Source organism: Micromys minutus (genome assembly GCF_963924665.1).
Source record: "Micromys minutus genome assembly, chromosome: 7".
Classification (NCBI taxonomy): domain Eukaryota; kingdom Metazoa; phylum Chordata; class Mammalia; order Rodentia; family Muridae; genus Micromys; species Micromys minutus.
In genome coordinates this window covers 4,949,243-4,974,393 of record NC_137976.1, presented here as the reverse complement: position 1 = coordinate 4,974,393, position 25,151 = coordinate 4,949,243, and the positions used below count along the sequence as shown (strand labels likewise).

The window sequence follows — 25,151 nt, the reverse complement described above, 5'->3', positions numbered from 1 at the left end:
AATAACTTATTTATTTTCATTTTATGTGCATTGGTGTTTTGCCTGCATATATGTCTGTGTGGGAATGTCAGATCTTGGAGTTACAGAAGCTGTGAGCTGCTGTGTGGTGCTGGGATTTGAACCTCTGGAAGAGCTGTCAGTGCTCTTAACTAACAATTTTTTTTTTTTTGGCATAAAACTATAGAAACATATTTTGTTAGTATTGATTTTTTTTAAAGGTTTGATAGTCTGCATTGACGTCTTACTAGTAACTAACATTTAATGACTATTTTATTTGTGTGTGTGTGTGTGTGTGTGTGTGTGCTGTCTACAAATATGTGTATATTATGTACATACCTGGTGTCCTTGAAGAGCAGAAGAGTATAATGGGAATTTTTGTTTTTTTAAAAAACACAGAAATATTATGGGAATATGTCTGTCTTAGTCAAGGTTTTACGGCTGTGAACAGACACCATGACCAAGGCAACTCTTATAAGCACAACATTTAATTAGGGCTAGCTTATAGGTTAAGAGGTTCAGTCCATTATCATCAAGATGGGAGAATGGCAGCATCCAAGTAGGCATGGTGCAGGAGTTGCTGAGAGTTCTACATCTTTATCAGAAGGCCACTAGAAGACTAGTTCTCGATTATGAGGTGTCTTAAAACCCAAGCCCACAGTGGCACACTTTCTCCAACAGGGCCACACCTACTCCAAGGCCACACCTCCTAAGAGTGCCACTCCCTGGGCCAAGCATATTCGAACCACCACAGTGCTTTCTTTTAATCCCGGATGTGGGATATGGGGCTGCTTTAGATTGTCCACAGAAGCTGACTATAGTTTGCCTCATGCTCTGGCAGGGTAGGATTTTGCAAGCTGCAGGTACTGTCTGCCTTCGTGTATCATTTGGAATTCTGAGGACTTTTCCGAGGGTATATAAATCTAGGGCCCTGAAAGGGGTGGTGGGGGATTGGTTACAGTTTGCTAAGTAAGGAAAGAACAAGAAGAAATTAGATATGATGTTACATGTAACTAACCATGGAGAAACTTGCTGGTCCTCTTCAGCAAGAAGCAATATAATGATAATATTGTCTGGCCCTTACTTTATTCAGTGTTCTCTTTCCTCTTTATCCTTTTCTCTCTTACCTAGTATTAGGGGGCTGAAAGGGTAGAAAAAATGTGGAGAAAGGTGGAAGATAGAAGAACCCACAAAGTAGCAAAAGAGCAGCTACAGAAGAGGGCAGCAGATCCCCTGTAGTGCTGGGAACCAAACCTAGGTCCTCTGAAAGAGCAATTGGTGCTCATAACTACTGAGCCACCTCTTCAGCTCATTACTTGATATATATTTTTAAAATCCCCCTTAATCTTTGCATTACCCTTTCTTGTTCTGTATTTGTTCCCCAAGTCTTCCCAAAACAAATGAGGTAATTTATTGACTAGTTTCCTAATGGCCTGACTTTGTTGTGTCCTTCTGGTGATGTTTGTTTCAATGTTTCCTGTAAAGTTTCAATTAAATCTAGAGTGAGACTTTTTCGTTTTGGCACTGTGACACTGGGGGACAATGATCCTTATTTTGGGATGCCCCGTGCATTGTACCATCTCTGTCCTTTACTCATTGGGTCATCTGTCCTGGTAGCCAGCCCAAAATGTCTGCAGATATTAGCACATACCTCTTGAGGCATTGTATCACCCTTGGGTGAAAACCACTGATCGAGTTTACTTTGCCTTTTGCTCTTTAGGGTAAGACTAGGGATGTAGAGAGCATACTTCCTTTGAAATGCACACAGTGTCCCTGCTGGCACATAATAACTTCTAATAGGCCTCGATGAGTGCTGCCCCAGCTGGGCAAGTTTCCTTACATTTAAATGCTAACCAAAATTATTTACTTCTTTTTTTCTTTTGTTTAGATTGAGACTGATTTCTTATGAAGCTTGCCTCTTTTAGTTGTGTGTTGCTAGCTGCCTGGAAATAGGTCTGATGTTTACTGCTGACAGGCCAGGTCTTGGCATGTGATGCGGGTGATACCATCTGCTCTATAAGGGACAGTGCATTGCTCCTCTCTTCCTCCCTTCTGTGTGGTAGACAGTCCGCCTTGTCCTTAGAATAGACCAACCACTGAGCTCCCTTCCTATGACATCCAGAGGTCTGGTCCACACGGCCTCCCAGAACCCACTGAGACAGGCGTAGCATTTGTGCAGCCAGTTGAAAGTTTCTTTGGGTGCTGTCTTCTTCCACTTTTTATGGATGATTTGCCTCTTAAGACCTTTGAGGCATCGCTACTAGAATGTTTTATTTTTCTTCTTCACACTGAAAAAATACCTTAATTTTGGTGGCTCTTACTTAGCCAGTTTATGGGAGAATGAGAGTTTTAAAGACCATTTATTCTGATTACCTCAGAGTAGCTTGTGCTGTTGACCTTCTTGTGAATAAATGTATGCTCTTACATCGCTTGATTGTGATTGAAAGTCAGCTGTTTACTACAGTTGGCTACTTGAGCAAGTTCATCTTTAAGCCTGATGACGAGTGGGTTGTCCCGGTGAGGTGGAAGGAATGTCCACGACTCCAGAGAGGGACCGGAGACTAGAAAGATCACCTCTATTTAGGGAATGGCCCCTGAGTGGAATCTGACCTCTCCCATTTTTGTAGATGGTTTCATTATAAACACAGACATGGCCAGGCAATTTGGTAGGACAGGGCTGCTGTGTCTTATAGAGCTTGCTAGGATCTGGGAATGGATCGTTACAGTTCAGTAAGCATCTGTCGAATGTGGAAACGGTCCCGGCTGTATGGATTCTCTCTGTGTCCTTCCCGTAGTCTGGGACAGTACTGGTTCCATAAGCTGGCACACAGATTCTTTGGCTCAGCATCAGAGTGAGGAAATAGAAGCTTGCTGGTGAGTAGTAAGAATTGTGCATTTTCATGAACTGGGTTGCATGAGCTTTTTTGTTGTATTAGGAATCTTTCTGACATTGATCAAGATGGAAAACTCACCGCAGAAGAATTTATCCTAGCTATGCACCTAATTGATGTGGCCATGTCTGGCCAACCACTGCCGCCTGTCCTGCCTCCAGAATACATCCCTCCATCCTTTAGGTAAGTAACATTTTATGCTTGAAAGAATTTTGCATGGATTCCAAACTTGGCTCTGTTTCCTTTGCTGGCATGAAGATCAACTCTCCATGAATTGAAGGATTTATATCGGTTCCCTGTTGGGCCTGGTCTTGTTCTGGTCTCCTGTACAGAGTAGAGTGGAAGCAATCAAGTACAAGACCAAGGCTGCTCAAGTTTGTGCTCACCTATTCCTGAAGCTCATTTAATGTGAGCTCACGGTGAAGGATAACCTGAATGAACAGACATGTAGGAAATCAGAGATTACACCTGCAAGTCGCAAAAATGCTGCTAATATAGAAATTATAATCAGGAAAATAATTCTTAAAAATAGTCCCGGAATAGACTCAGGAGATGTCAAGAGTCCCTCCAAGATATAGCCAGGAGAAGCCTGCAGTGAGTATCACCCCTACCCACACTGCAGTGTATGACACAGCATCCCAGAATGCTCCGTTTGCCTGGTGAGAGACAGCCTAAGGCTTGAGGTGTGTGTGGAGTGCTCAGATTTCAGCTGAGGACCGAGCACAGGCTCTGTTAAATGAAGAGCCATGGGGCCATCAGTGTCTGCTTTATGTAACCCAGGGTCTTACACATGCAGGCACGTGCCACCACGGAGCTGCATCTCTAGTGGCAACATTTTGAGCACACTTAGCACTCGGAATCTAATGCCGTTTAATGGCCCATTTAGCAAACTTTGTGAGAAGAGAAAACCAAATCTACTTTGTGTCACTGATGAAACCTGCTCCACATGTGAGGTAGTCAGCCCTTCCTTCTCTGCCCTGTGCGGGGCTGCCCACAGCTTATGTGATGCTCTCCATCTTTCTGCAGAAGAGTTCGCTCTGGCAGTGGGATGTCCGTCATAAGCTCTTCATCTGTGGATCAGAGGCTGCCCGAGGAGCCATCGTCAGAGGATGAGCAGCAGTTAGAAAAGAAGCTGCCTGGTGAGAGGCCCCTGAAGCTGAGTAGCTGAGGAAGAACTCTAGCTCAAGACGGCAGAAATGGAGACAGATGCACTTGGCTCCTGACACTTGGCCGTTGCTGTAGCCGCCCAGAGGCAGGCACAGGCGTTTGGTGCTGATGAGAAAGTTGAAATGCACCTGTATTCTGTCCTTTAAGTGGGGTCTGATTTCCTCTGTGAAACAACCTTTATAGGTGTTTATGGGATAAAGAACCAAGCTTTGCTGTTAAGGTGGCTTCTTGGTTTCACCAGAGCAGCAGTAAAAACGAGGGTCACCTGTCGGTATTTTATTTTGCTAACCAAAGGAACATATATAGTTTTAGTGGGAGCTGATACTTAAATAACCCTCATTTTAGTGGCAAGTCTGTTATGCTATTAAGTTAGTCTTCAATGACACGGCTCTGAATTATTAAGGACAGGGTAATGCTGCTCAGAAGCGGTTTAGTCTCTGTCCTAACTACTGTGCCAGTGTTACCTGGCTGCGTTTTCCCTGCTCCCCACTCGATTGGCTCGGGCACTCAACTCTTCCAGATGATGGCATTGCTTTTCAGTTCGGTTCAGTGATAAAATACTTATTATAAATGACCTATGAGCAAAGCGGTATGTTAAGTATAGTGAAAAATTTAAATATTACTATGATCGTACTCTCAGGAATATTATATTAGGTTGGTTGTTTTCTGCGACATAAAGGTCTTGGTATGTGACCCAAGCCAGCCAATCACAGCAGTCTTCCTGAGTCTCGGAGTGCATGCTGGGATTGCAGGTACATGCTACCACTTGTGGTTTCCATTAAGATTTAAGGCACAGAAAAATGAATCCCTCCAGAGACCAGAGAGTGTGGGAGTTTGTGTGTGCATGCTAAGTCTACCTGTGGTTAGCAACATGGAGACAAGTCTAGGAAATGCATCTCTGAAGAATGAGTCGGAGGAATGGGTCTGAGAAGGAGCATTTGTCCCGTGTGTGAGACTGCCCCGCTCTGATAATGTGGAAATGAGGGGTCGTCATCAAACCCAAGATTCTTAGCTTTGGAATTATCTTTTTCTTTTGGGAGTAAGCATTCAGTTATAATTCTAAGCAGGAAGCAACACTATCAGGATATTTTGGCTTTTTGGATTTTTTTGCTTTGTTTTGTTTTGTTCTACAATCAAGAGCATCATAGGGACCTGGGCAGTTCTGGGTGTGAGTTTGTATTGCAAGTGTGCACCTGAGTTTCTCTTTGGAAATGGTTTTTCCATGATTGATGTCTGCTTTGTTTTAAAGTGACATTTGAAGATAAGAAGCGGGAGAACTTTGAGCGAGGCAACCTGGAGCTGGAGAAGCGCAGGCAAGCTCTCTTGGAGCAGCAGCGCAAAGAGCAGGAGCGGTTGGCTCAGCTGGAGCGCGCCGAGCAAGAGAGGAAAGAGCGGGAGCGCCAGGAACAGGAGCGCAAGAGACAGCTGGAGCTGGAGAAACAGCTAGAGAAGCAGCGGGAGCTGGAGAGGCAGAGAGAGGAGGAGAGAAGGAAGGAGATCGAGAGGCGGGAGGTGAGCGCTAAGCCTCCGCTCCACGGTGGGCCCGAGATTCAGGCATAGCGTCCTGTTAGTGTATCCAGAGTTGCTCAGTCCTTACCAGCACCTATTCCAGAACATGTCACGGCCCAGTGACCAGCAGTTCCCATCCACTCTCTCCCAGCACCTGGGAGTGCTAACTTACATACTGTCTTACATGCTGGTTAGTAGAAAGGGTGAATTCCACCCGGATGGTGGAAGCCGTTTCTTGTCACTCTTATTTGAGGGTATTGCTTCAGAAGCACTGCCATCCTCCCAGAACCAGATATACGACAAAGTTTTCCTTATTAAAACATGTTTTGGTGGGGCTGGAGAGATGGCTCAGTGGTTAAGAGCTCTGGCTGCTCTTTCAGAGGTCCTGAGTTCAATTCCCAGCAACCACATGGCAGCTTACACCTGTCCATAGCTCAGATTCTAGGTGATCTGACACCTTCACACATGCTTGCAAGTAATACACCAGTACACATAAGTAAAAATAAATCTTAAAACATGTTTCGTTATCTAGTTAATGCTTAGAAATACTATGAAGTTGTTAGCAGCTTTCATTTAAGCAGTTATATACACAGATAACAGGGCTTTTTGTTCATTTATTTGATGCTGGGGATTGAACACAGTAGGGCTAAGCACATAGCTGAGAGCTTGCTACATGAAGGGCAGTCACACTAAGTGCCATGTGCCTGCCTAGCCGTCAGACTAGGTTGACACTTTGAAGCTACAGAAAGAAGAAAATGCATGATTAAGAAGGCGGGGGTCCCGGCTTTTAAAGCTTGAGCTGTTATCTTAGGGCTTCTGTGACTACAACACAGCAACATGACCAAAAGGCAGGTTGTGGAGAGCAAGAGTTTGCCCAGATCTCATTTCCATATCACGATTCATCTCCAAAGGAAGTCAGGACAGGAACTCACACAGGGCAGGAACCTGGAGGCAGGAGCTGATGCAGAGGCCATGGAAGTGTGCTTTCACTGGCTTGCTCAGCCTGACTTCCTGTAGAACCCAGGACCACCAGCTCAGGGGTGGCCCCACCCACAGTGAGCTGGGCCCTGCTCTATTGATCCCTAAATGATAAAATGCCTTACAGCTGGAGCTCCTTCCTCTCTGATGAGTCTAGCTTAGGTCAAGTTGACACAAAACCAGCCAGTACAGGTATGTTTAAAGTGTGCCCAAAGTGGAAATCTAAATGTAAAATGCTTCCAGATTCAAAACTCCACTGAAATAGTTAAATATGGGATTTTACATTAGGGGTGGTTAACCAGTGAGGCCATGCAGACACCTAGGGAGGGTCTCCATCATCGTCTGGACAAGGAGCGTTCAACTTACAGGTAGCAACTTCTTCAAGAGAAGAAAATCAAGTTTATTTGATCTTAGTAGATAAAAATGCCCTTCCCGTTTGAGTAAAGGACATGCTTACTTAGCCCGCCCTGCTCTCGTCTTGTACGGTAACTGAGAACCGCTCCGTGTGAGCCCTGCACTTTCACCTTTAGAAGAAAGGGCTCACTAGGCAATTTAAAAAGAAACGTTGCATAGTGTCAGAATTAAGAGATTAATAACCCTTCTGTAACCACAGGCAGCAAAGCGGGAACTGGAACGGCAGCGGCAGCTTGAATGGGAACGGAACCGGAGACAGGAGCTCCTGAATCAGAGGAACAAGGAGCAGGAGGGCATCGTGGTCCTGAAGGCAAGAAGGAAGACGCTGGAGTTTGAATTAGAAGCTCTGGTGAGTGTGGCTTGCACTGGCTCAGCCCAGCACCGGCGCGTTGGCCTCACACTCACCCTGTCATTTTCCTTTATTGAAGAATGACAAAAAGCATCAGCTGGAAGGAAAACTTCAGGACATCAGGTGTCGACTGGCAACCCAGAGGCAAGAAATTGAGAGCACAAACAAGTCCAGAGAGCTGAGAATTGCTGAAATCACCCACTTACAGCAACAGTTGCAGGTGGGCTCCACGGCCGAGCCTGAATCGCTGGCATTCAGCAGATGTTCGTCATCTAGCTTCATGGGGGCAAGCAGGGTGCACCTAGGCTCAGTCCTTGCCTGAAAACCCACAACTGTTTCCCACGGCTGGTCTGGGCGAGGCCCCGTGAGGCCCCCGTGAGACCGGAGTCTGCCTCCTGGGCCCTCCAGGGCACCCATCCTCAGTACAGAGGCGTGAGCTTCTCTCTCCACGAGCTTAGGGCCAGCCAGAAGGGTTACATTTTCAGGGCTTTTGTTGTTTTGGTTTTTAATTAGGATATTTATAAACATATGAGTCTCTTAGGGAAAGGAGCCCAGTCTAGACATGAAATTGATGTCTTACATGAATGACATGAAAGTAATCTTGTGATATTTTTAATGCATCTTCACTGTAATTATCAGGTCAGGTGCTGAATTTTTCCCTTGAGGCCTCATGCCAGTCTTCAAAGCATTTCGGATTACTGCGCTAGGTGGCAGCTTTTCAGATCAGAATGCTCAGCGTGTACCGTTAGAATTCGGAGAGCGACATGGAGGCTGAGTGGTGAGGGAGGAGGGAAAATTACAGCGCAGTTCGGGTCTTGTGGACAGTTTCTGTGGCAGTCCTTTCTTGTGACAGTTGAGCTCTGGGGGTATCTAGGGAACAAGCTCAAGGCAAGGGAAGAGCAGGGATTGTCTGGTGGCCGTCACAGGCTATGGGAGGCAAGTTACAGCACCAAGACCACTGCCTGAGGCAGGAGGAGTCACAAGAGGCATGTCGTCCCTCAGTGGGATGCTGGCCTTACTTTGATCAAGGGTTTCCGTAGGATAACTGCAGAAATTCCATAGGTATGAGAGGGCCGGCTGACTGACTAGGTGCCGGAGCACCTCTGCCCTCCTGACGGATGCTGGCATTATCCAGGTGGTCTGTCCATGCCAGGCTCTTTCTCTCAGTGTATTGGCTAAAGGGTTTATTCATGCTGAGTGAGTAAGTAGGTTCCTTTTTCTCTCTGGGTAGCATTCCACCATTTACCCAGTTTTCTACATTTTTACTTATGTGGGGGAACATTTGTGTGGAAGTGAACTTGAGGGTATTGTTTTCTCTCCTACCATGTGAGTTCAGGTTATCAGTTTGGTGAGTCTTTACCAGCTGAGTTGTCATTCTTGCTCCTGTCTTATGTGCAGGTCTTTGTTTTGTTGTCCTTGGACAAACTTTTCACTGTGAATTGCTATTCATGAGTTCAGTGATCAACCGCTGGTGGTGTTTATACATTCATTTATTGTCTGGCCAGCTCTTAGGTGAGCACTGTGGTGGTTCCTCATCCTCACCAGCATCTGATACTTTACCCCTTCAGGTGTGGGTGTAGCACCGTGGCTTTGGTTTCCACCTCTGCATTCTAAAGCTCTTGTGCGCAGTTTCGGGTATTCATTGGCATGTGTGTTTTGTTGAAGCATTTGAACAAATCTTTGGTTCATTTTTATTGGATTGAAGAATATTGAATTCCTTATTTTTTTTTTTTTTTTTATATCAGCAAGCCATTTGTCAGATAACTTGTTTTCAACCTCCAGATTTCACTTACTCTTTCACTTTCACTTGTGGTGTTTTGTTTGGTGTTTGAGATAGCATCCTGCCAGGATCTTGCCCTGTATCCCTGGCTGGTCTGAAACTCTGTAGACCAGGCCTGCTTTGTGCCTGGGACGGTCACTGGGGAAGGGCCTCTACTCTCCAAGTACTGGTTCTCTGACACATACCTACAGTCCCACTTGCTTGTTTAATCATTTTGTGGTGTTTTTCTACGGGCAGATGTTTTACGTTTGATACGGTCATGTCTGCTACTTCTTTTGGTTCTAAGAAAGTATGAGATAAGCACGTCCTGTGCGCTTTCTGTGAGCTGTTTCCTGAGGTTGGGTCCAAATCCTCTCAAGTTGCTATTACAGGCAGGTGAAGATGGGGGTTAAGACATCCTTTTTTCTGCATAGGTAGGTACTCAGCACCATTGGCTCCTTGAAGTTCTTTGGTAGCTGGGAAATGTTAGTTGAATATTCTTTTAGAGGTCTATTCGGAATTGTGTTCCTTTCTCTGTCTGCCCTTTCTCCCAGTTCTGGATAATTATGGCAGTGAGTAGTGTGAATTCTCTTACGCCAGTTTAAAAAGAGGAGGGGGGGAGACAGAAAAAAAGATAGTTCAGGACTCTTACATTAAACTCTTACGTTTCCATCCCGTGTGATGGAAAAACGTGGGTAGCATCTAGGGTTCTCGTTGTGACAAATGTCCTGAATTCTGTGTCTAACTTTAGGCATGCGGTCAGCCTGGCTGACCCCACTGCTAACCCTAGCCCCCCTGACCCTACCACCAGCTCATGCTGCATCTCTGTGATTATGGGAGTGGGCGTGTCTTTCAGACCTACCTGAATTACATTGCTTAAAGTTTATAAATTCACAGTATGTCACACCCATGTAAGCAGGACCAAAGGGAAATGTGTTTGGCAGTAATTCTTTGGTGAGCGTGGCGGTGTGAGATTGGAAGGACCCTGGGATCTCAGGGTCACTCACTTGCTGTTTCCTTCCCTCTCCCCTAGGAATCTCAGCAAATGCTTGGAAGGCTTATTCCAGAGAAACAGATACTCAATGACCAACTAAAACAAGTCCAGCAGAACAGCTTGCATAGTAGGTGCCTTATTTATTTGCATGTTTTGTTTGTTCTGTTGATACCCAGTCCCAAATGCTGGAAGCTGCTTTCTTTGCACAGATAACTTTCTCCGACATTGGCATGGCTTGGTCCTTGGCCGCCGGGCACGCCGGGCACGCACTTACCACTGAATAGTGCTCATTCACCTCCATCCCCTTTATCGGCAAGAGTTCTCTTCAGTGACATGAACGTCGACCGTGTTCCTCACTGTTAGCTGACGTTCTCCTGTCTTGTGTGCTCTTCTGAAATAGGAGATTCGCTTCTTACCCTCAAAAGAGCCTTGGAAGCAAAGGAGCTGGCCCGGCAGCAGCTCCGAGAGCAGCTGGATGAGGTGGAGAGAGAAACCCGGTCAAAGCTGCAGGAGATTGATGTTTTCAACAACCAGCTAAAGGTGACTCCTGTGTGCTGTGTGGCTCCCCTGTAATTGGTCCTGCCCGGTGAGCCTCAGTCAGGAAGGTTCGGGGCTCCTGTACGAATGATGGATCTCTGAGTTCAGAGCCAGCCTGATCTAAATAGTGAGTTCCAGGACAGCCAGGGCTGCAGAATGAGATCTTTCTCAAAATAAATTAAAAAAGGAAGAAAGGAAGACAAGAGTAAACTATTAACTCAAACTAAAGCCAGGATAGAAAAACCCATTTCTTATGATAATTATTATGTACTATTTTACATTTATGAAGATTTTATGTTTTCTAATCTTAACATTCCTTCTAATTTACTATGTATGGCCCATTTAGCTTCTGATACTTAGAAATAAAATTCTTTTACTACTAAAAGAAACTTTTAAATTAGAAAGCGTAGTTGAGACTTTTTGTTGCCCTTTGGATTGAGAATCCATGCCAGATTGTCTAGACATCCAAGTGAAAGTATTCTCGCAGTTCTTGGAGCACCAGGGAATGAGTTCTCAATTCTACAATTCCAGGAAAGTGCTTGCCCTGAGGGGGGAGTTCTGTGTAGCCAGGGTGTGTTTCTCTTTACCCTCCTGTTTATTCCTTCGTGTGTGTGTGTGTGTGTGTGTGTGTGTGTGTGTGTGTATCTCTGTGTGTGTCTGTGTTCTATATTTGAGCACATGTGTATCATATTAGTTTTGGAGATACATCTGTTAGTTCTCTATCCCCAAGTACAATAAAAATGTTCACATTTGTTCTCATTGTAACTTATTGCTGTTTTAAGCAAAAAGAATTTACATCAAAACAATTCTACAATGTTTTCAAGAAGTTCCTAGGAACATAAACCATTGAGTATTATTCAGCTTCTGAACACAGAAGGAGCACAGCTTTTGCCTTAATGATTCCGTTTCTAGAAGTTTGGCCTGAGCTCGGTTCAGATGTTAGGAAAAGATGCTCAGGCAAAGGCTCGTGACTAATGCTCAGATCTGTGGATTAAATGGTGTTTGCGATCATTGCCGTTGCCAGTGCTGCCGAGGACACCATCTGATGGGCTGCGTGAAACCTGTGCCTAATTAGTGTGGGACTGACGTGGTATCAGATTCCACACATACTGGCCCTTTCCCAAATATGCTTATTTTGAAATTGTAACATTTCTTCCTGCCTTTTTAATTCTTACTTTGGTTTCTCATTAGCTATAAAGTTCATATGGCAAATAGAAAACATAGCTGTGTGGTTCACACCTTAACGTCCATGCACAGGGTCTGCTGAAGGCATGATGTTGTCTGGAGTTTCTCTGGATTTCCTGCTGTTTTTGTTTCAGCCACACTGGAAAATCGAAGCATTTTTTCCCTGACTTTAGAGCATATATGCAGTAGCAACCATGTTCTCTTTAGCATTAGACCAAAAGGAGCCTTAGCCTGACCCTGACTCAGTCGTTCCTTCAGAGCATCTGCACCAGTGCTGTAGGATTTACTCCTCCCTTTCCCAGAGAGATGCCCAGCCACCCCCACGGAGAGCTTGTGTGCCGGGCTCAGCAGATTTATTCATGAAGGTGATGCTTTCACAGGCACAAAGACAAAGCCATTGACTGCCTGGTTACTAACAAAGCTTTAACGTAGTTGCCTAGGACACCAAGTGACTGGGGGGTGAATCTGGTGAGGACCGCTGCCCAGTCTCAGTCACTCACCAGCCTCACACGCACTCACACCTGGCTTGGCTTTGTAGGTATACATGTATTTTGTTTTATGACTGAGACAGTAAAGACTAAGGACTTTTTGTTGTCCTTTTATATACATATAACATAATCACAGAACCTAATTTTATTCTTTTTTTTTTTTAAGCTTCATTCTTGCTCTGAAGGTTTTTCCTATTTTCTTTATTTTATCTTCTCTATCTGGTACACAGTGATGGAAAGTCTCACTATCTATAATGACAACAGAACCTTGCTGCAGGCAGACAGCAGGCACAGGAATAGCTCAGTGATAGAGCATTTGCCTACCATGCACGAGGCCATTGGTTCAGTCCCACTGCAAAATAAAAAGTATGCTTAGAATTGTAGACTGTTGGTAACTTTTAACACATGACCTCAAATCTGAAACCTTTACCCTCACTCTTCTCTATTAGAGATACGGGACACTGTTTCATTTCGCAGAGGCTATTTTCTATGCATTTAGACAGATCCCTTATCAGAGATGGAGACAACTGTAGCCAGTGGTAGCGTGAGCAAGGCTGTGGCTCACCCCTGTTCCCATGTGGCCACCACAGGGGTCTCAAGATGCACTTAGTTCTGCATTGCCCCAAAGCCAAGAATCACTGTAGCAGTCAGACTTTGCTATTGTTCTATAAAGGTGAGCTGGGGAGGCAGACATATAGCACCCTGACATATGGGGTTCCTTCCTGTGCTGACTTGACAGTCCTAAAATTTGAGACTCTGGACAGTAAGGTGAACCATCTAACCAGTATACTAGCCAGAAGCAGAGTTTGATAGCAAGTGTTGCTACCAAATTACCTCTCTCTTCCTCCCTTTCTCCCTCCCCCATCCCTGTCTCTCCCTCTCTCCCCTCCCTTCTCTGTTTTTTGTTTGTTTGTTTGTTTGTTTGTTTGTTTGTATGTATGTATATTTGTTATTAGAGACAAGGTCTTTTTGAGTAGCCCTGATTGTTCTAGAACTCCTGCAGTCTATGGAATGCTAGGATTTATGGCATGCGCCACACCACTCTGCCCAGCTAAATTACTAATTAGCTTCTTCATTCAGTGGCTAAACTTATTTACCATAAATTTGTTTATAAAATGTGCTTATATATAACCAACACATCTCAAACTCTTGCTCTTGAAATATCTATAGCTTCCTTGTTACATCTCATTTCACAGTCAGGTTTTTTAAGACAGTCTGTGGTGTGTAAAGGGAACATAGGGGCATGCTGTAATCCCTGGGGGCCTGTTATTTACAGTGCTGACAAATACAAGTTCTAAAGGGTATCAGATGACACTGTGAAGAAGCCTTTCTAGGCCCTCTTGTCCTTGACAATGTTGGTAGCTTCTGAAATAGTTTTTCTTGGCACCGACAGTGCAATATTCCAATATTGTAATATTCCAATATTATTTTAGCAATAATGTTGAGTAATCACATAAAGCATGGCTTATAGTTTATAAAACTGTACTATGTGCTAAATACAAAGAACCCAACACTCAAAGGGGCGAGGTTTGCATTTCCCACTCAAAAGTTGAGTCTATTGGCTCAGGTTTCCTGGCTGTGTGCTGCTGGACACATCCTAAGATTTGAACATTTGAGGGTTTCTTCTTCCTGGTGGTGGGAATGGAGGAGGCGGTGCCTGTGTCGTCACTAGGAGATCCCCATGCCCTACTCTAATCTTTCTCAGACTTAGAGTGCTTCAGCCTCCCCTCCAAAGGAGTGCCCAGGCTCTGAGGTCGTGTAAGCAGGGAGTCTTGTTGCTTTTTCCTCCCAGCAAGTTGTGTGTGTGGAGAGGGAGTGACAGAGTCCCGGGCTGGACAAGGCATCGTAGTCCCATAACCAACGAAGGGTAAAAAGGGTAGTTGGTAATGTCTGACTATTTTCCAGCCTGCACGGGCAGTGTTACGATTGGTCTCTTATTCCAAAAGTGGACAGTTATTTTATTTCTTAGTGAAATCTGAGTATTTAGGGAAGATTCAGAATTAAGAATCATGGCCCATCATATGCTCATGACATTTTGTTTCTGACATCAAGTGCAGGACCATTAGGTTCTGGCTGTGGTGATGACCGGGAACGGAGTGCACTGAAGTGACGGCAGCAGTGCTAAATGAGGATGCTTGCTTCACTGGGGCTCCATGCTCTTGGTTTCAGACACCGACAGGCTCATTCATCGGGGAGGCAGTAAAGAGAGGCCGAGTGTCAGCAGCGAGGGGAGAACAGAGAAGGAAGCACAAAGTGGAGTGAGAAGTCAGGACAGGTGTACGCGGAGGGAAACTGATCCCTAAAGATCCAGAGAGAGGATCGAGCCAGACAGCAGGAGAAAGCATAGAGCTGTCTTCATGACGGACAACGTCTGTCTGTCTGCCTCACGTCTGCCACCTCACTCTGTTCAGCATGAACTTCTGTTCTTACACGACCTTTGGAAAAGGCCCTTCCTGCCTAGTGTTGTGGAGCCCTTGAGTGTGAACCAGTTGTTACACTCCTCCCTGGATGCTAAGCAGACCGCAAAAGCTACATACCAAATTTCATCACACACTAGTAGGCTGATTTGGTTGGTTGAAGGTTTCTTGGTTTGGTTGGTTTTGTTTTTGCGTTGTTTTTGCAGGTGCTCAGTTTGAGGCTGGAGTTCAGGGCCAGCCCGGACAGCACAGCAAGCCATTTGGGGGTCACAGTCACCTCCAAGGGCATGGTGAATCTGAAGCCACCTAAGACCTTGCTTCAAACCCCAAACCAAAAACCTGTAGAAATATAGCCACACGGTAAGATGCTTGTGTAATATGCACAAGGCAGTGAGTTCCTTCCCCAACACAGTCTGGTGAGGGGTACACCTGTACCACAGTAGAAGATAATGTTGGCCACACATTTACTGTGAAATACTTCATACCATTGAATGGCCTCATTAAAGAAAAACGACTGAAGTCACACACTCAATGCTATCATAAGTGATTAACACACATAACTGTAGTGACCAGTTTTAGGGAGTTAATTTGAGGAGAGCCACAAGTGAGATACTGCCTTCTGCTGTCACACTTTCTCTTTGGATTGACAGAGAGAATTGTGATGAAGACTTTGAGGGCTTCAGTCAGGTAGTCTACCAGGAAAAGTTGACATGTTACCAACTTGACTCCATATTTGCCACCTTGGAATTTCATCCTTTGAAAGAATGAGAGGGATGTATCCAGATAACTGCAGTTGACGCCCATCTCCTTAGTGGGGTTGAAAGGGGCGTGAGGAAAGCACTATTTTTTAGTGCACACTCCAGCTATGCGCAGAAGTTTATCACTTTAGAGTAGCAATTCTCAGCCTGTGGTCATGACCCTTTCACAAGCTGTTGCATAAGGCCATTGGAAAACAGGTTTTTACAATTCGTAGAAGTAGCAAAGTTACAGTTCTGAAGTAGCAAGAATATTTTTATGGTTGTCGGTCACCACAAGATGAGGAGCTGTACTAAAGGGCCACAGCATGACTGAAACTCCAAAGGTGGAGGGGGTCAGAATTCAAAAGAGCCTGCTCAGGTTGCCTCCGTCCTTAACGTTTTTCATGTATCTCAGCAGTGCTGACTTGGATGAAATCGAGTAGAAAGTCTGCCATTTTCCGATCTGGATCATGGGCTGCCACAGCCTTCTGTTACCATTCTTCTGCATCTGTTACTTTATGGCTCCCGCAGGCTCTGTTTCCTTGGAGGCACTCAAGGCTTAAGATGGGTTCGGTCTGAGCCGTGACGCTGTTGTCTTCAGAAGAAGCATGGTTCTGAGCTTACGGTGTGATTGGCCCTGGGCTGTTGTTGTAAACCTGTTTTTTGGTGGTGTACTTTTCTTCTGTTGGTTCCTTCCGTCACTTTATGTTGCTTTTTCATTCTGTGCCACTTGACGAACATCTCTAGTTGCTGTCATCTGTCTGGGCCGGTTTTAACCTGAAGTTGTCTTCTTGACTTCAATATACAAAGTTGCATAATTCTTTGGGAAAATGAACCACCTTGATTTGACGGGTACATTGGGACATCACAGCCGGTGTTCATCCTGGTTTCACAGCACCTGCTGTTGAGTATTTTAAATGTTATCCTCCTAAGGTTAAATGTCTCCTAAATAAAACACCTTTTATTTTTTAAATAAAGAAGATAACTCAGTAAAGTATTAGCCACATAAATACGAAGACAAACATACTACAGGACCTGAGTTTGACCCCAGCACCCACATAAAAGCTTTGTGAGATGCTGGCTCATGTTTGTAATCAAACACATGCACATTCCTGGAGCTCACTCGCCAAAGTGTGGTCCAGCTTCCAGTGAGAGACAGTCTACACACACAGTTGATGGCGCCGGAGAGATGGCTCAGCGTTAATTCCATGTTCTTCCAAAGGATCTGGGTTCGATTGCAGACACTTGCATGAACCTCAAAACTCTCTGTGACCCCAGTTCCAGAGGATCCACTGCTTTCTCCTGGCCTCCAAAAATACGAGGCATGCACATGGTTCACAGACATGCTTGCAGACAAAACACTCGTAATACATGAAGTAAAATTATTTAAAAACCAAGGTGGACGGTTTTATAGGACTAACACCTAAGGTCAGACTCCACATACCCCCCCCCCACAGACATACATTTATACCCACACATCTTCCTGCCCATATGTGCATACACTGCAAATAAAATAATGCAATCATTTTTTTTCCTCTTTGCCTCCTTAGGGTGGCATGGGTGGGGGGAGGAGTTACTTTGTTGATAATCGATCTCTTCTGCTTGTCTCTAAAGCACCAGTTCTAAGTCTGTAGCCAGATTGTTCACTCATGTTATCAGGGATTATTATTTTTCATTACACATGACTGTGGAAGCCAGCGTGGCTGGGCTTTTGACATAATGCCTCTAGGTTGTAACAGCCCACAGCATTCCAGTTAGGAAGGCAGTGAAAAATAGAATTCTTTTCCACACCCAGAGCTGATGTTTTCTTCTGCATCCCAACTTCACTCAGAGGGAGAAGGGGAGCTTCCTCATTACTTCCCAGTGGACATTCTTGGATGCCTCGTTTCCTCCCTAGCTCAGCCCCTGACCCAAGCATCCTTCCTTAACCCAGCAGCTGCATACGAAGGGTTTCTGCTTTCTATCTTGTTACCTCTCAAGGGTCTTATGTATGCTAGGCAGCCGCTCCACCAAACCACACCCCAGCCTAACGTGGTTTTTCATATTTTTATGTATTTACTGTTGGGATTCCATAAGCCCCACCCCTCAGTTACCTAGCAACAGCCAGGTATACCCCACCTCTCAGTGACCTGGCACTATAAAAGGGACTGCTTGCCCCCTCCTCTCTCTCTCTTGCTCTCTCGCCCCTATCCCTCCTCTTTCCCTTTCCTTCCCCCATCTCTCTATGTGCTCATGGCCAGCCTCTACTCCTCTATTTTTCTCTTCTCTCTCTCTCTGCCTCTACGACCCTCTTAACTCTCCCATGACTTGAATAAACTCTATTCTGTACTATACTGTCGTGTGGCTGGTCCCTCAGGGGGAAGGGGTTCCCAACATGGACCCCCCCAGAGGCATCTCCCTTTCCCCCATGTCTCGCCACACCTCCATAGGCCATATCTACCCCCACTCTTTTCATTCTTTTCCTAACATTGGTGCCCCATGACTTTTACTCCTGATTTTAAATACTCTATCACATAATTCTGTTGGTTTTCAGTAGGCTGGCAGGGAGTTATTTTTAGGGTTGCTATAAAGTGAGGAAATCAGATATGGAGTAATCAGTAGGAACGGTTGCAGCTTCGTACAGGGATTTGTGAGAATACAGGCTCTCCAGTAGTTGTGATTTGAAGAAAAATAAACCCCACAGCGTGTGTTGGGGCTGTGTGAAGCTCACAGAGACTATCAAATCTATGGACTCAAGTCTCAAAGAGCTGAGTTTTTAACAGTGGCTGTGTATGTGTGTGTGTTTCAAAGCTACGGGATTTGTTGTGGATTAATTACAGTAACTATAGTTTTATTCATAAATCACCATACCATAAAACAAGTTACGTTTTTTCCAGTGTAGTTCTCCCACTGCCCCTCACAAACAAGCACCTTTCAACAGATCCTGGAGGCAGGGGTGGGGGAGGGGTGGAGAGCATAGCTCAATCTTAGAACACTTGCCTAGTGTGTGCAAGGTCTCAGACCCAATCCCCAGCCCCAGGGATAAGTAAATGTCATGGGAAATGACATATTGTGTTGTGGCCTGCTAGAATATAATCTGGGATAATGACTGATCAGTCATGTCAAAATGCAGTGAGTTCAGTTCTAAGTGAACATCTGTCAACATAGGAAGTCACCTGTCAAACGCCCAGGGTTTGGCCACTGGAATGTCACATGCCCATGAGCAGTTCTTGTTCATTTGCTCTGTTATAAAGTGTCCTGATCCCTTCTAGGAACTAAGAGAGATACATAGTAAACAGCAACTCCAGAAGCAGAGGTCCACTGAGGCAGAGCGGCTGAAACAGAAAGAGCAGGAGCAGAGGTCCACTGAGGCAGAGCGGCTGAAACAGAAAGAGCAGGAGCGGAAGAGCCTGGAATTAGAAAAGCAAAAGGAAGAAGCTCAAAGGTAAGTGACCCCAGGGCCCATGTCATCCCCTCGTCAGTTCTTACATCTCCAAATGGTTTCCACGCCAGAAAAGACACCCATCTGTGTCTCTACTTAGGCACATACCCCACCCCTGAAGTGTGTGTTAGTTCCCAGTGCTCTCCTGTGTAGACAATGGAAGTGGACTAGAAAAGTGGGACACTTGGTTAGTTCATTTGCATGCCAATGACCAAAAGAGATTTCCAGTTCACAGCCTCCCAACAGGGATGGTCTAAGTGCTAGGTTTGTTTGAAAGCAAAGCCCCCAGTCTGCTGCCACAAGCTTCTCCAGAGCACCAGGAATGTGCCTCTCTGCCTCCTTTCTTGTTTACTGCAACTGCAAATTAAACTGGAACACAAAAGGTGACTGGCCACCACTGCCTGAAACACAAAACACACTTTTGTTTGCCTCTGTTGGGTGTTTGTGCCCCTTCCTTTTCTGCCCTTTTCTGTAGAAATTTGTTTGCTACCTTTTAGTTCGAGGGTTTGTGCTGTTTGAAATTAAATTAATTTAGAGTTCAGGAAACAAGAATGATCAGTGTCCCAGGGAGATGCTACTATATAAAACCTCTAAAGATGGACTATTGAATTTACACTGAAAGAGTGAGACACTAGACATCTCAGGGGTCATGGACGGTAGGTGCTGCTTCAGTGACCCTGCACAGATCTGTCGGCCTGCTTTGTGTTGGGCACATAGGACCCTTTGAGCTTGTTTTGTGTGTGTATGTTTTTATGTTTAATGCCAGGGATCTTACACAAGTTTATTAGACCGGGTATTTATTTTATTATTTTCCTTTAAAGTGGGGCACATTATATGTGTTGATTACATCAAACTCGTGTGTGTATGTGTGTGACATTCACTCAGGCTTGTGTCACTGTGCATTTGTGGAAGTCAGGGAACATCTTTTAGAAATGGCTTCTCTTCTACCACATAGGTTCTGCCAATCAAACTTCTTAGACTTAGATGCAAGTGCCTTTATCAACTGAACCATTTCCCTGGCCTCTAATGTCATTATAGTTTATGAAATGCTTTTATTACTAATGTTGCAACATAAAATTGTATTCCTGGTCCCCTGCTCAAGAGTACAGTACAATACAGTACAGTTCGCAGAAGAAAAAAAATTGTATTCCTACAGAGTATGAATAACCCGAAAACGTAATGTAGCAAAAACTCTGTACAAATAGAATGAGGTACATATTCTAACTGTATAGGAAATAGTGCCCAAAACCTAAGAAACCTCTTTTTTACCCTCTAAGAAATGAGAAACTCTCCTGAAACTCACTATGTAGACCCAGTAAGCCTTAAAATTGCAGAGATCCTCCTGCCTCTGTTTCAGAGTACTGGGATTAAAAACAAGCCCAACATACAGCCTTTTTATGCTTTTTAGAAAACATTTTATGGGACTGGAAAGATGGCTCAGAGGTTAAGAGCAATGGCCGTTCTTTTCCCAGGTTCAATTCCCAGCACCCACATGGCAGCTCACAGCTGCCTACACTGTCTATAATTCTAGTTCCAGGGATCTGAGGCCCTCGTGCAGATAAACATGCAAGCTTTCAAACACCAGTCAATGCTCATAAAATAAAAATAAATAAATTTTTTTTTAAAAGACATTCTATGTGCACTCGATATTTTGACTGCATGTCAATCTGTGCACCATGAATGCTGGGCTCTCGGGCAAGGAGAAGGCAGTAGACGGAATGGCTCTAGAGTCACAGATGGTTGTGCGCTGTCGTGTGGGTGCTGGGAACCAAGAGTTGTGCAAGAACAGCAAGTGTTCCTCCCTACCGTGCCTTCTCTCCAGTCCCAGACAGCACAGTTCATCTGTTTCACCTTCAGGTTTGGGAGCCAGACGTATGTGTCAGGGTAGCGCATCCTTCCCAGGGAAGGACCTGGGAGAGCCTGACTCATGCTCTCACAGGAGCAGCATCCGGGCATAGCATGTCAGCTAGTCTCGTGTTCAGAAAGCATGTTCATCAGTGCTCTGTGGCTCTCAGTTATCTCAATCCCTATCATTAATATCAATTGAAATGTACTTTTTTCTTAGTCTTATAGCCACTTTGTGAAATGCATCACAATTTTCTGTTTGTGTGTGTGTATGTGTGTGTGTTCAGTCATGCAATTTCATTTTGCTCAGTCAGAGCCCCAAGAACCCATTTTGTGGATTATATTATCTGTAAAGAGCAACGTTCCCTCCGTGTTTAGCAGCTCTTCCTAGAGGGAGGCGCCCTTTGGTGAGGGTGATGGGGGAAGACTGTTGAGGCAGTTCCTTCCTTGCTGCAATTAAGCATCTTTGTTGGCAGACGAGTTCAGGAAAGGGACAAGCAATGGCTGGAGCATGCGCAGCAGGAGGAGCAGCCACGCCCTCGGAAGCCCCATGAGGAGGACAAACTGAAAAGGGAAGACAGTGTCAAGAAGAAGGAGGTGGAAGAGAAAGCCAAACCAGAAGTGCAAGACAAGCAGAGTCGGCTTTTCCAGACACATCAAGAGCCAACTAAGCCAGCTGTCCAGGCACCCTGGTCTACCACAGGTATCAGAAGGGGCTGAGGTGCCAGCCAGGCTCAGTCACTGTCACCTCCAGACATATGTGTGTGTAACACAGACAATGGCGTCTCCTCCGAGAACCTCTGAGCAATGCCTCTGCCTAATCACCATCTGCCTTGAGTACTGGCTTGGGGGATAGGTTCTCACTATAGACCAGGCTAGCCTCAGACTCGAGATCTGCCTGCCTCTGCCTCCCAAGTCCTGGCATTAAAGGCATGTGCTACCATGTGCTGGCTTGCTTACATTAATAGGGCTGAGATGTCTGTGTCTGTCTGGATACTGTAGCTCTTTACTACCCAGGTGTGCACAGGTAGCCCCTCTGATATCCAGGAGGATATGCAGGCCTGATCCAAGTGAAATGAGCCCTGTTTGTATATATGTTACAAAGGCGGAACTCGACATTGAAAAAAATCACTTAACTGTTTCTCTAGTTTGATATTTTCCCCTGAAGTGGTTGAGCTATGTCAACTTTTTTGGTCTACACTGGGTTTTGTGCCTTTTGAAAAGTGTAAATCTGGGGTTTTTTTTCACTTTCAATACAACTTGCCTCTTTTAAAAGTAAGTAAATAAAAGGCTGACCTTAACTAATAAAAGCTATTCCTTAGATAATATCAGCCGCAAGCTAAAATGTATTTTCAAAATTTGTAACCACTGTGATAAAGCAACAAATAACTTGACGTCATCTCAAACATGGTTTGTTTGCTCCCCGAGCTCACAGTGGGGGCAGGGAATGAGCCGTAGTGTGGACAGGGTGACAGAGGAGAGGTGAGCCTACTGTCTGACGCTTCTACTGTGCTCTGAAGAGGAATTATCAATCCTCTAATCATCTGGGGATCATTGAAATCCCTGTGTCTCCTTTCAGTGTGAGCTGAGGATTCCTTTTCCTGCTTGGGTCAGTAGGGACCTTTGCTTCCCACAGGAGGTCAAGGCTACACAGAGATAATCGTCTGCCTCCCTGCCCTTCAGATACAATGGGCGGCAAGTTACATGCAGCTTGTGTGTAGAACAATTGAGGGGCTGTAGTTAACTGTTCGCCAAAGTCCAAGAGTGTCCTCTGCCTGAATGCATCTTAAAGGTTTTCCATTTGATTTAAAGTCTAAATTATTTTCATTAGGACTCACCCTTGGGCTTATTCTTTACCCAGAAGTGCAGAAGACTCAGTTCAGCAGGATCACGAGGACATTCTGTGAAGTCAGCACTTAGGTTTATGTGATCCTATTAAGTGCCCCAGAGACCGACATTTGTCTGTTTATGTAGTTGTGTTTCTCTTCCTCTTCCCCTGCAAGAATGCTCTCTGGCTGACCAGATCTGCTGTCATATACGAGCTACGCCCTGGGTGGGGAGCAGAGCCTGGTGATGATTTACAGATGTCCATTGCTAGAGCCCATACCAAGGCAGAGAAGGGCTCTCTGCGCTGTCTCGCCCACCACGTTCCGTCCTGGCGGCTTGTTTGTGGAATCTACTGATGAACTCCACATGGTCTTAGATGTTTCTGTCGGAGTCCACTTTCCTTTGGCATCCATGTGTGTTTCAGAAATTCCCTGAATGGGTGGAAATATTTCCAATACACTGTAGGGCTAACAGCTGTCGCCTTGGCATATGTCAGTGCTTCCTGTAATGTGTCCCTTCTCTTCCCACACAGAGAAAGCCCCGCTGACAATTTCTGCACAGGAGAGTGTAAAAGTGGTGTATTACCGAGCGTTGTACCCCTTTGAATCCAGAAGTCATGACGAGATCACCATCCAGCCAGGAGATATAGTCATGGTAAGGAAGCTGGCCCCAGTGCGTGTCACAGATGACCATCTGTCCTGGCTTGGCACTTTGTGACACCATAGGAAAGGCCAACAAGCATGCATATCAAAAGTTCTCCTTCAAAGGTGAATCTTAGTAGCACTTTAAATGCCCTTGTCAAATACAGTGTCCATATTGTGCTCCTAGTATATTTTAATCTTACGATTGACTGATAGTGTCTAAGGCTAGCACTAGTTACATACTGTGAAGAGTCTTTAAGATACAGTCACAGATGCAGAGTTCCTTCATTCATAGCTGCCCAGAAGAACTTTTATACCTTTGAGCCAAAGTGTTTGGAGACTATTTGGCTTTGTTTTTTAAGTAATGGATTAAATATAGAGCATCTTAATTACTATTTAGAAGATTAACCAACATGTTCAGTTTTGCTTTGTTGCAGTTTATATATATTCTTCGTGTATATTAACAACTTAATGTAGTCTTCGAATTGTAGCAAATATAAGAACTTGTCTTCAGAGAATAAAGCACTGTGGCTGATCTAGTTTCTAAATGACAACTTATGTTCCTTGATTAATTTAGAAGTAACTGAAGGGAAGGCCTGAGAGACAAATGTGGTTTTCATACTAGGGAATCTGTGATCTGTGTTTTAATGAGAAACTATTGCTTTAGTGTGGGACCTCCCTTCTCTGCACCAGCAGTCACAGGGCTCCTCCTGGGCTGGCTGCTAACCCTGCTTTGAAGTAATGAGTAGAGCGGAGATGTACTCTAAGGTGCAACATTTCATTAAACATCTTTTGCCTTGCTTTTTAAACCTTTGCTTTCCTGGTGGAGGTTAAAGGGGAATGGGTAAGTGCCCCCTGTCAGGAAGTCCGCCTCCCACCCCGTGTCCTGTTCTTGAATCACTTTAACTGTGTGAGTGAGCAGATCTTTGGATGTTGTGCAGTGGAGACATGTTGGGGTTCACACCCCAGAGTTGTGCTGAAAGTGTCCGTGGTGAGGGTTTCTGTTTGCTGGGCTCTGCAGAGCGAGCTGTAGGGTCTGGAGTTGTCAGGCTCTGCCTTACACCAAGAGCTTCGGGTGCATTAAACTGAAAATGAAACATCTGAAACTTTTACAAGAGATTAGAATGATTTTCTTGATTACAAAACCCGCCTACTTACTTACTGACACAAGGTCTCGTGTAGCTCAGGCTAGTCTCAAGCTCACTGTGTAGCCAAGGCTGTCCTTAAACTCTCGACTGTCCTACCACCACATGGAAGACGCATGAACTTGAGAACAGTGGAGCCTGACAGGCTGACTGGGGCTCTCTTGTCATTTCGTAACCCAGGCTCACTTTTGTCAGCACTGTGACCATTGGCTTCTCAGACTCCTCAGAACCTCTGTGAAAACAGCAGGCTTACACTTTAGTCACCATGCTTCCCCTCGGGATAGAGGGGGTCTTGCTAGGAATTGGGGAACGTTACAAATACTTCGCTTTTACACCAGTTTGCTACCAAACTATTTTTTCATTGTTAACAGTTTAATGTACCATCTTATGTTGTCATATTCTGAATGTTTGATTCTACAAAGACAGAAAATAGTGTCGGCCATTTGAGTATTTAGGTCCTTTTTGGAAAAGGCATGAGAAACAGACGAACCCAGGCTGTGATGAAGTTGCCCGTGACTGTGCAGGGACCTAGGAACTTAAAGAGGAAAGAATTATGTGAACTGATGAGGGGATCTTGTGACCGTGGCTAGCTAGCTGCTCGTCTCCTTGTCTGAGGGATAAAGCTTGTTGTCTACCATGCATTGCCCAAGCAATTGAATGAGCACTGAAAGGCACTTCACTCACTGCCATTTTTGTTAGGCTTTACGTGAGGACCACACAGCAGCTGAACATCCAAATGGTGCCAAGCAGCATCAGGTGTGTCAGAATTTCTCAGGGAGTCTCGAAAAGGAACGGATGGCAAATGGCTTAGGAAAGGAGCGCGGCATGCAAGGCTGGCCCTGCCTGTCTG

The 25,151-nt window shown here is 45.0% G+C and overlaps 1 protein-coding gene across 2 annotated transcripts in view; it reads left to right on the top strand.

Annotated features, from left to right (window-relative positions):
* The window catches only part of ITSN1 (intersectin 1), a gene marked incomplete at its 3' end in the record, with an annotated part of 162,665 nt that overhangs the window by 74,094 nt on the left and 63,420 nt on the right, over nt 1–25,151 (top strand). The window contains exons 10-20 of one of the 2 annotated variants that reach the window (XM_080919323.1): nt 2,934–3,071; nt 3,915–4,027; nt 5,305–5,567; nt 7,156–7,305; nt 7,385–7,525; nt 10,098–10,185; nt 10,459–10,598; nt 18,674–18,846; nt 21,165–21,391; nt 23,048–23,169; nt 23,986–24,000. In XM_080919323.1, the coding sequence (XP_080775449.1) occupies nt 2,934–3,071; nt 3,915–4,027; nt 5,305–5,567; nt 7,156–7,305; nt 7,385–7,525; nt 10,098–10,185; nt 10,459–10,598; nt 18,674–18,846; nt 21,165–21,391; nt 23,048–23,169; nt 23,986–24,000 (1,570 nt within the window). The remainder of the gene's footprint in view (nt 1–2,933; nt 3,072–3,914; nt 4,028–5,304; nt 5,568–7,155; nt 7,306–7,384; nt 7,526–10,097; nt 10,186–10,458; nt 10,599–18,673; nt 18,847–21,164; nt 21,392–23,047; nt 23,170–23,985; nt 24,001–25,151) is intronic. The other variant, XM_080919324.1, reaches the window with a different exon arrangement.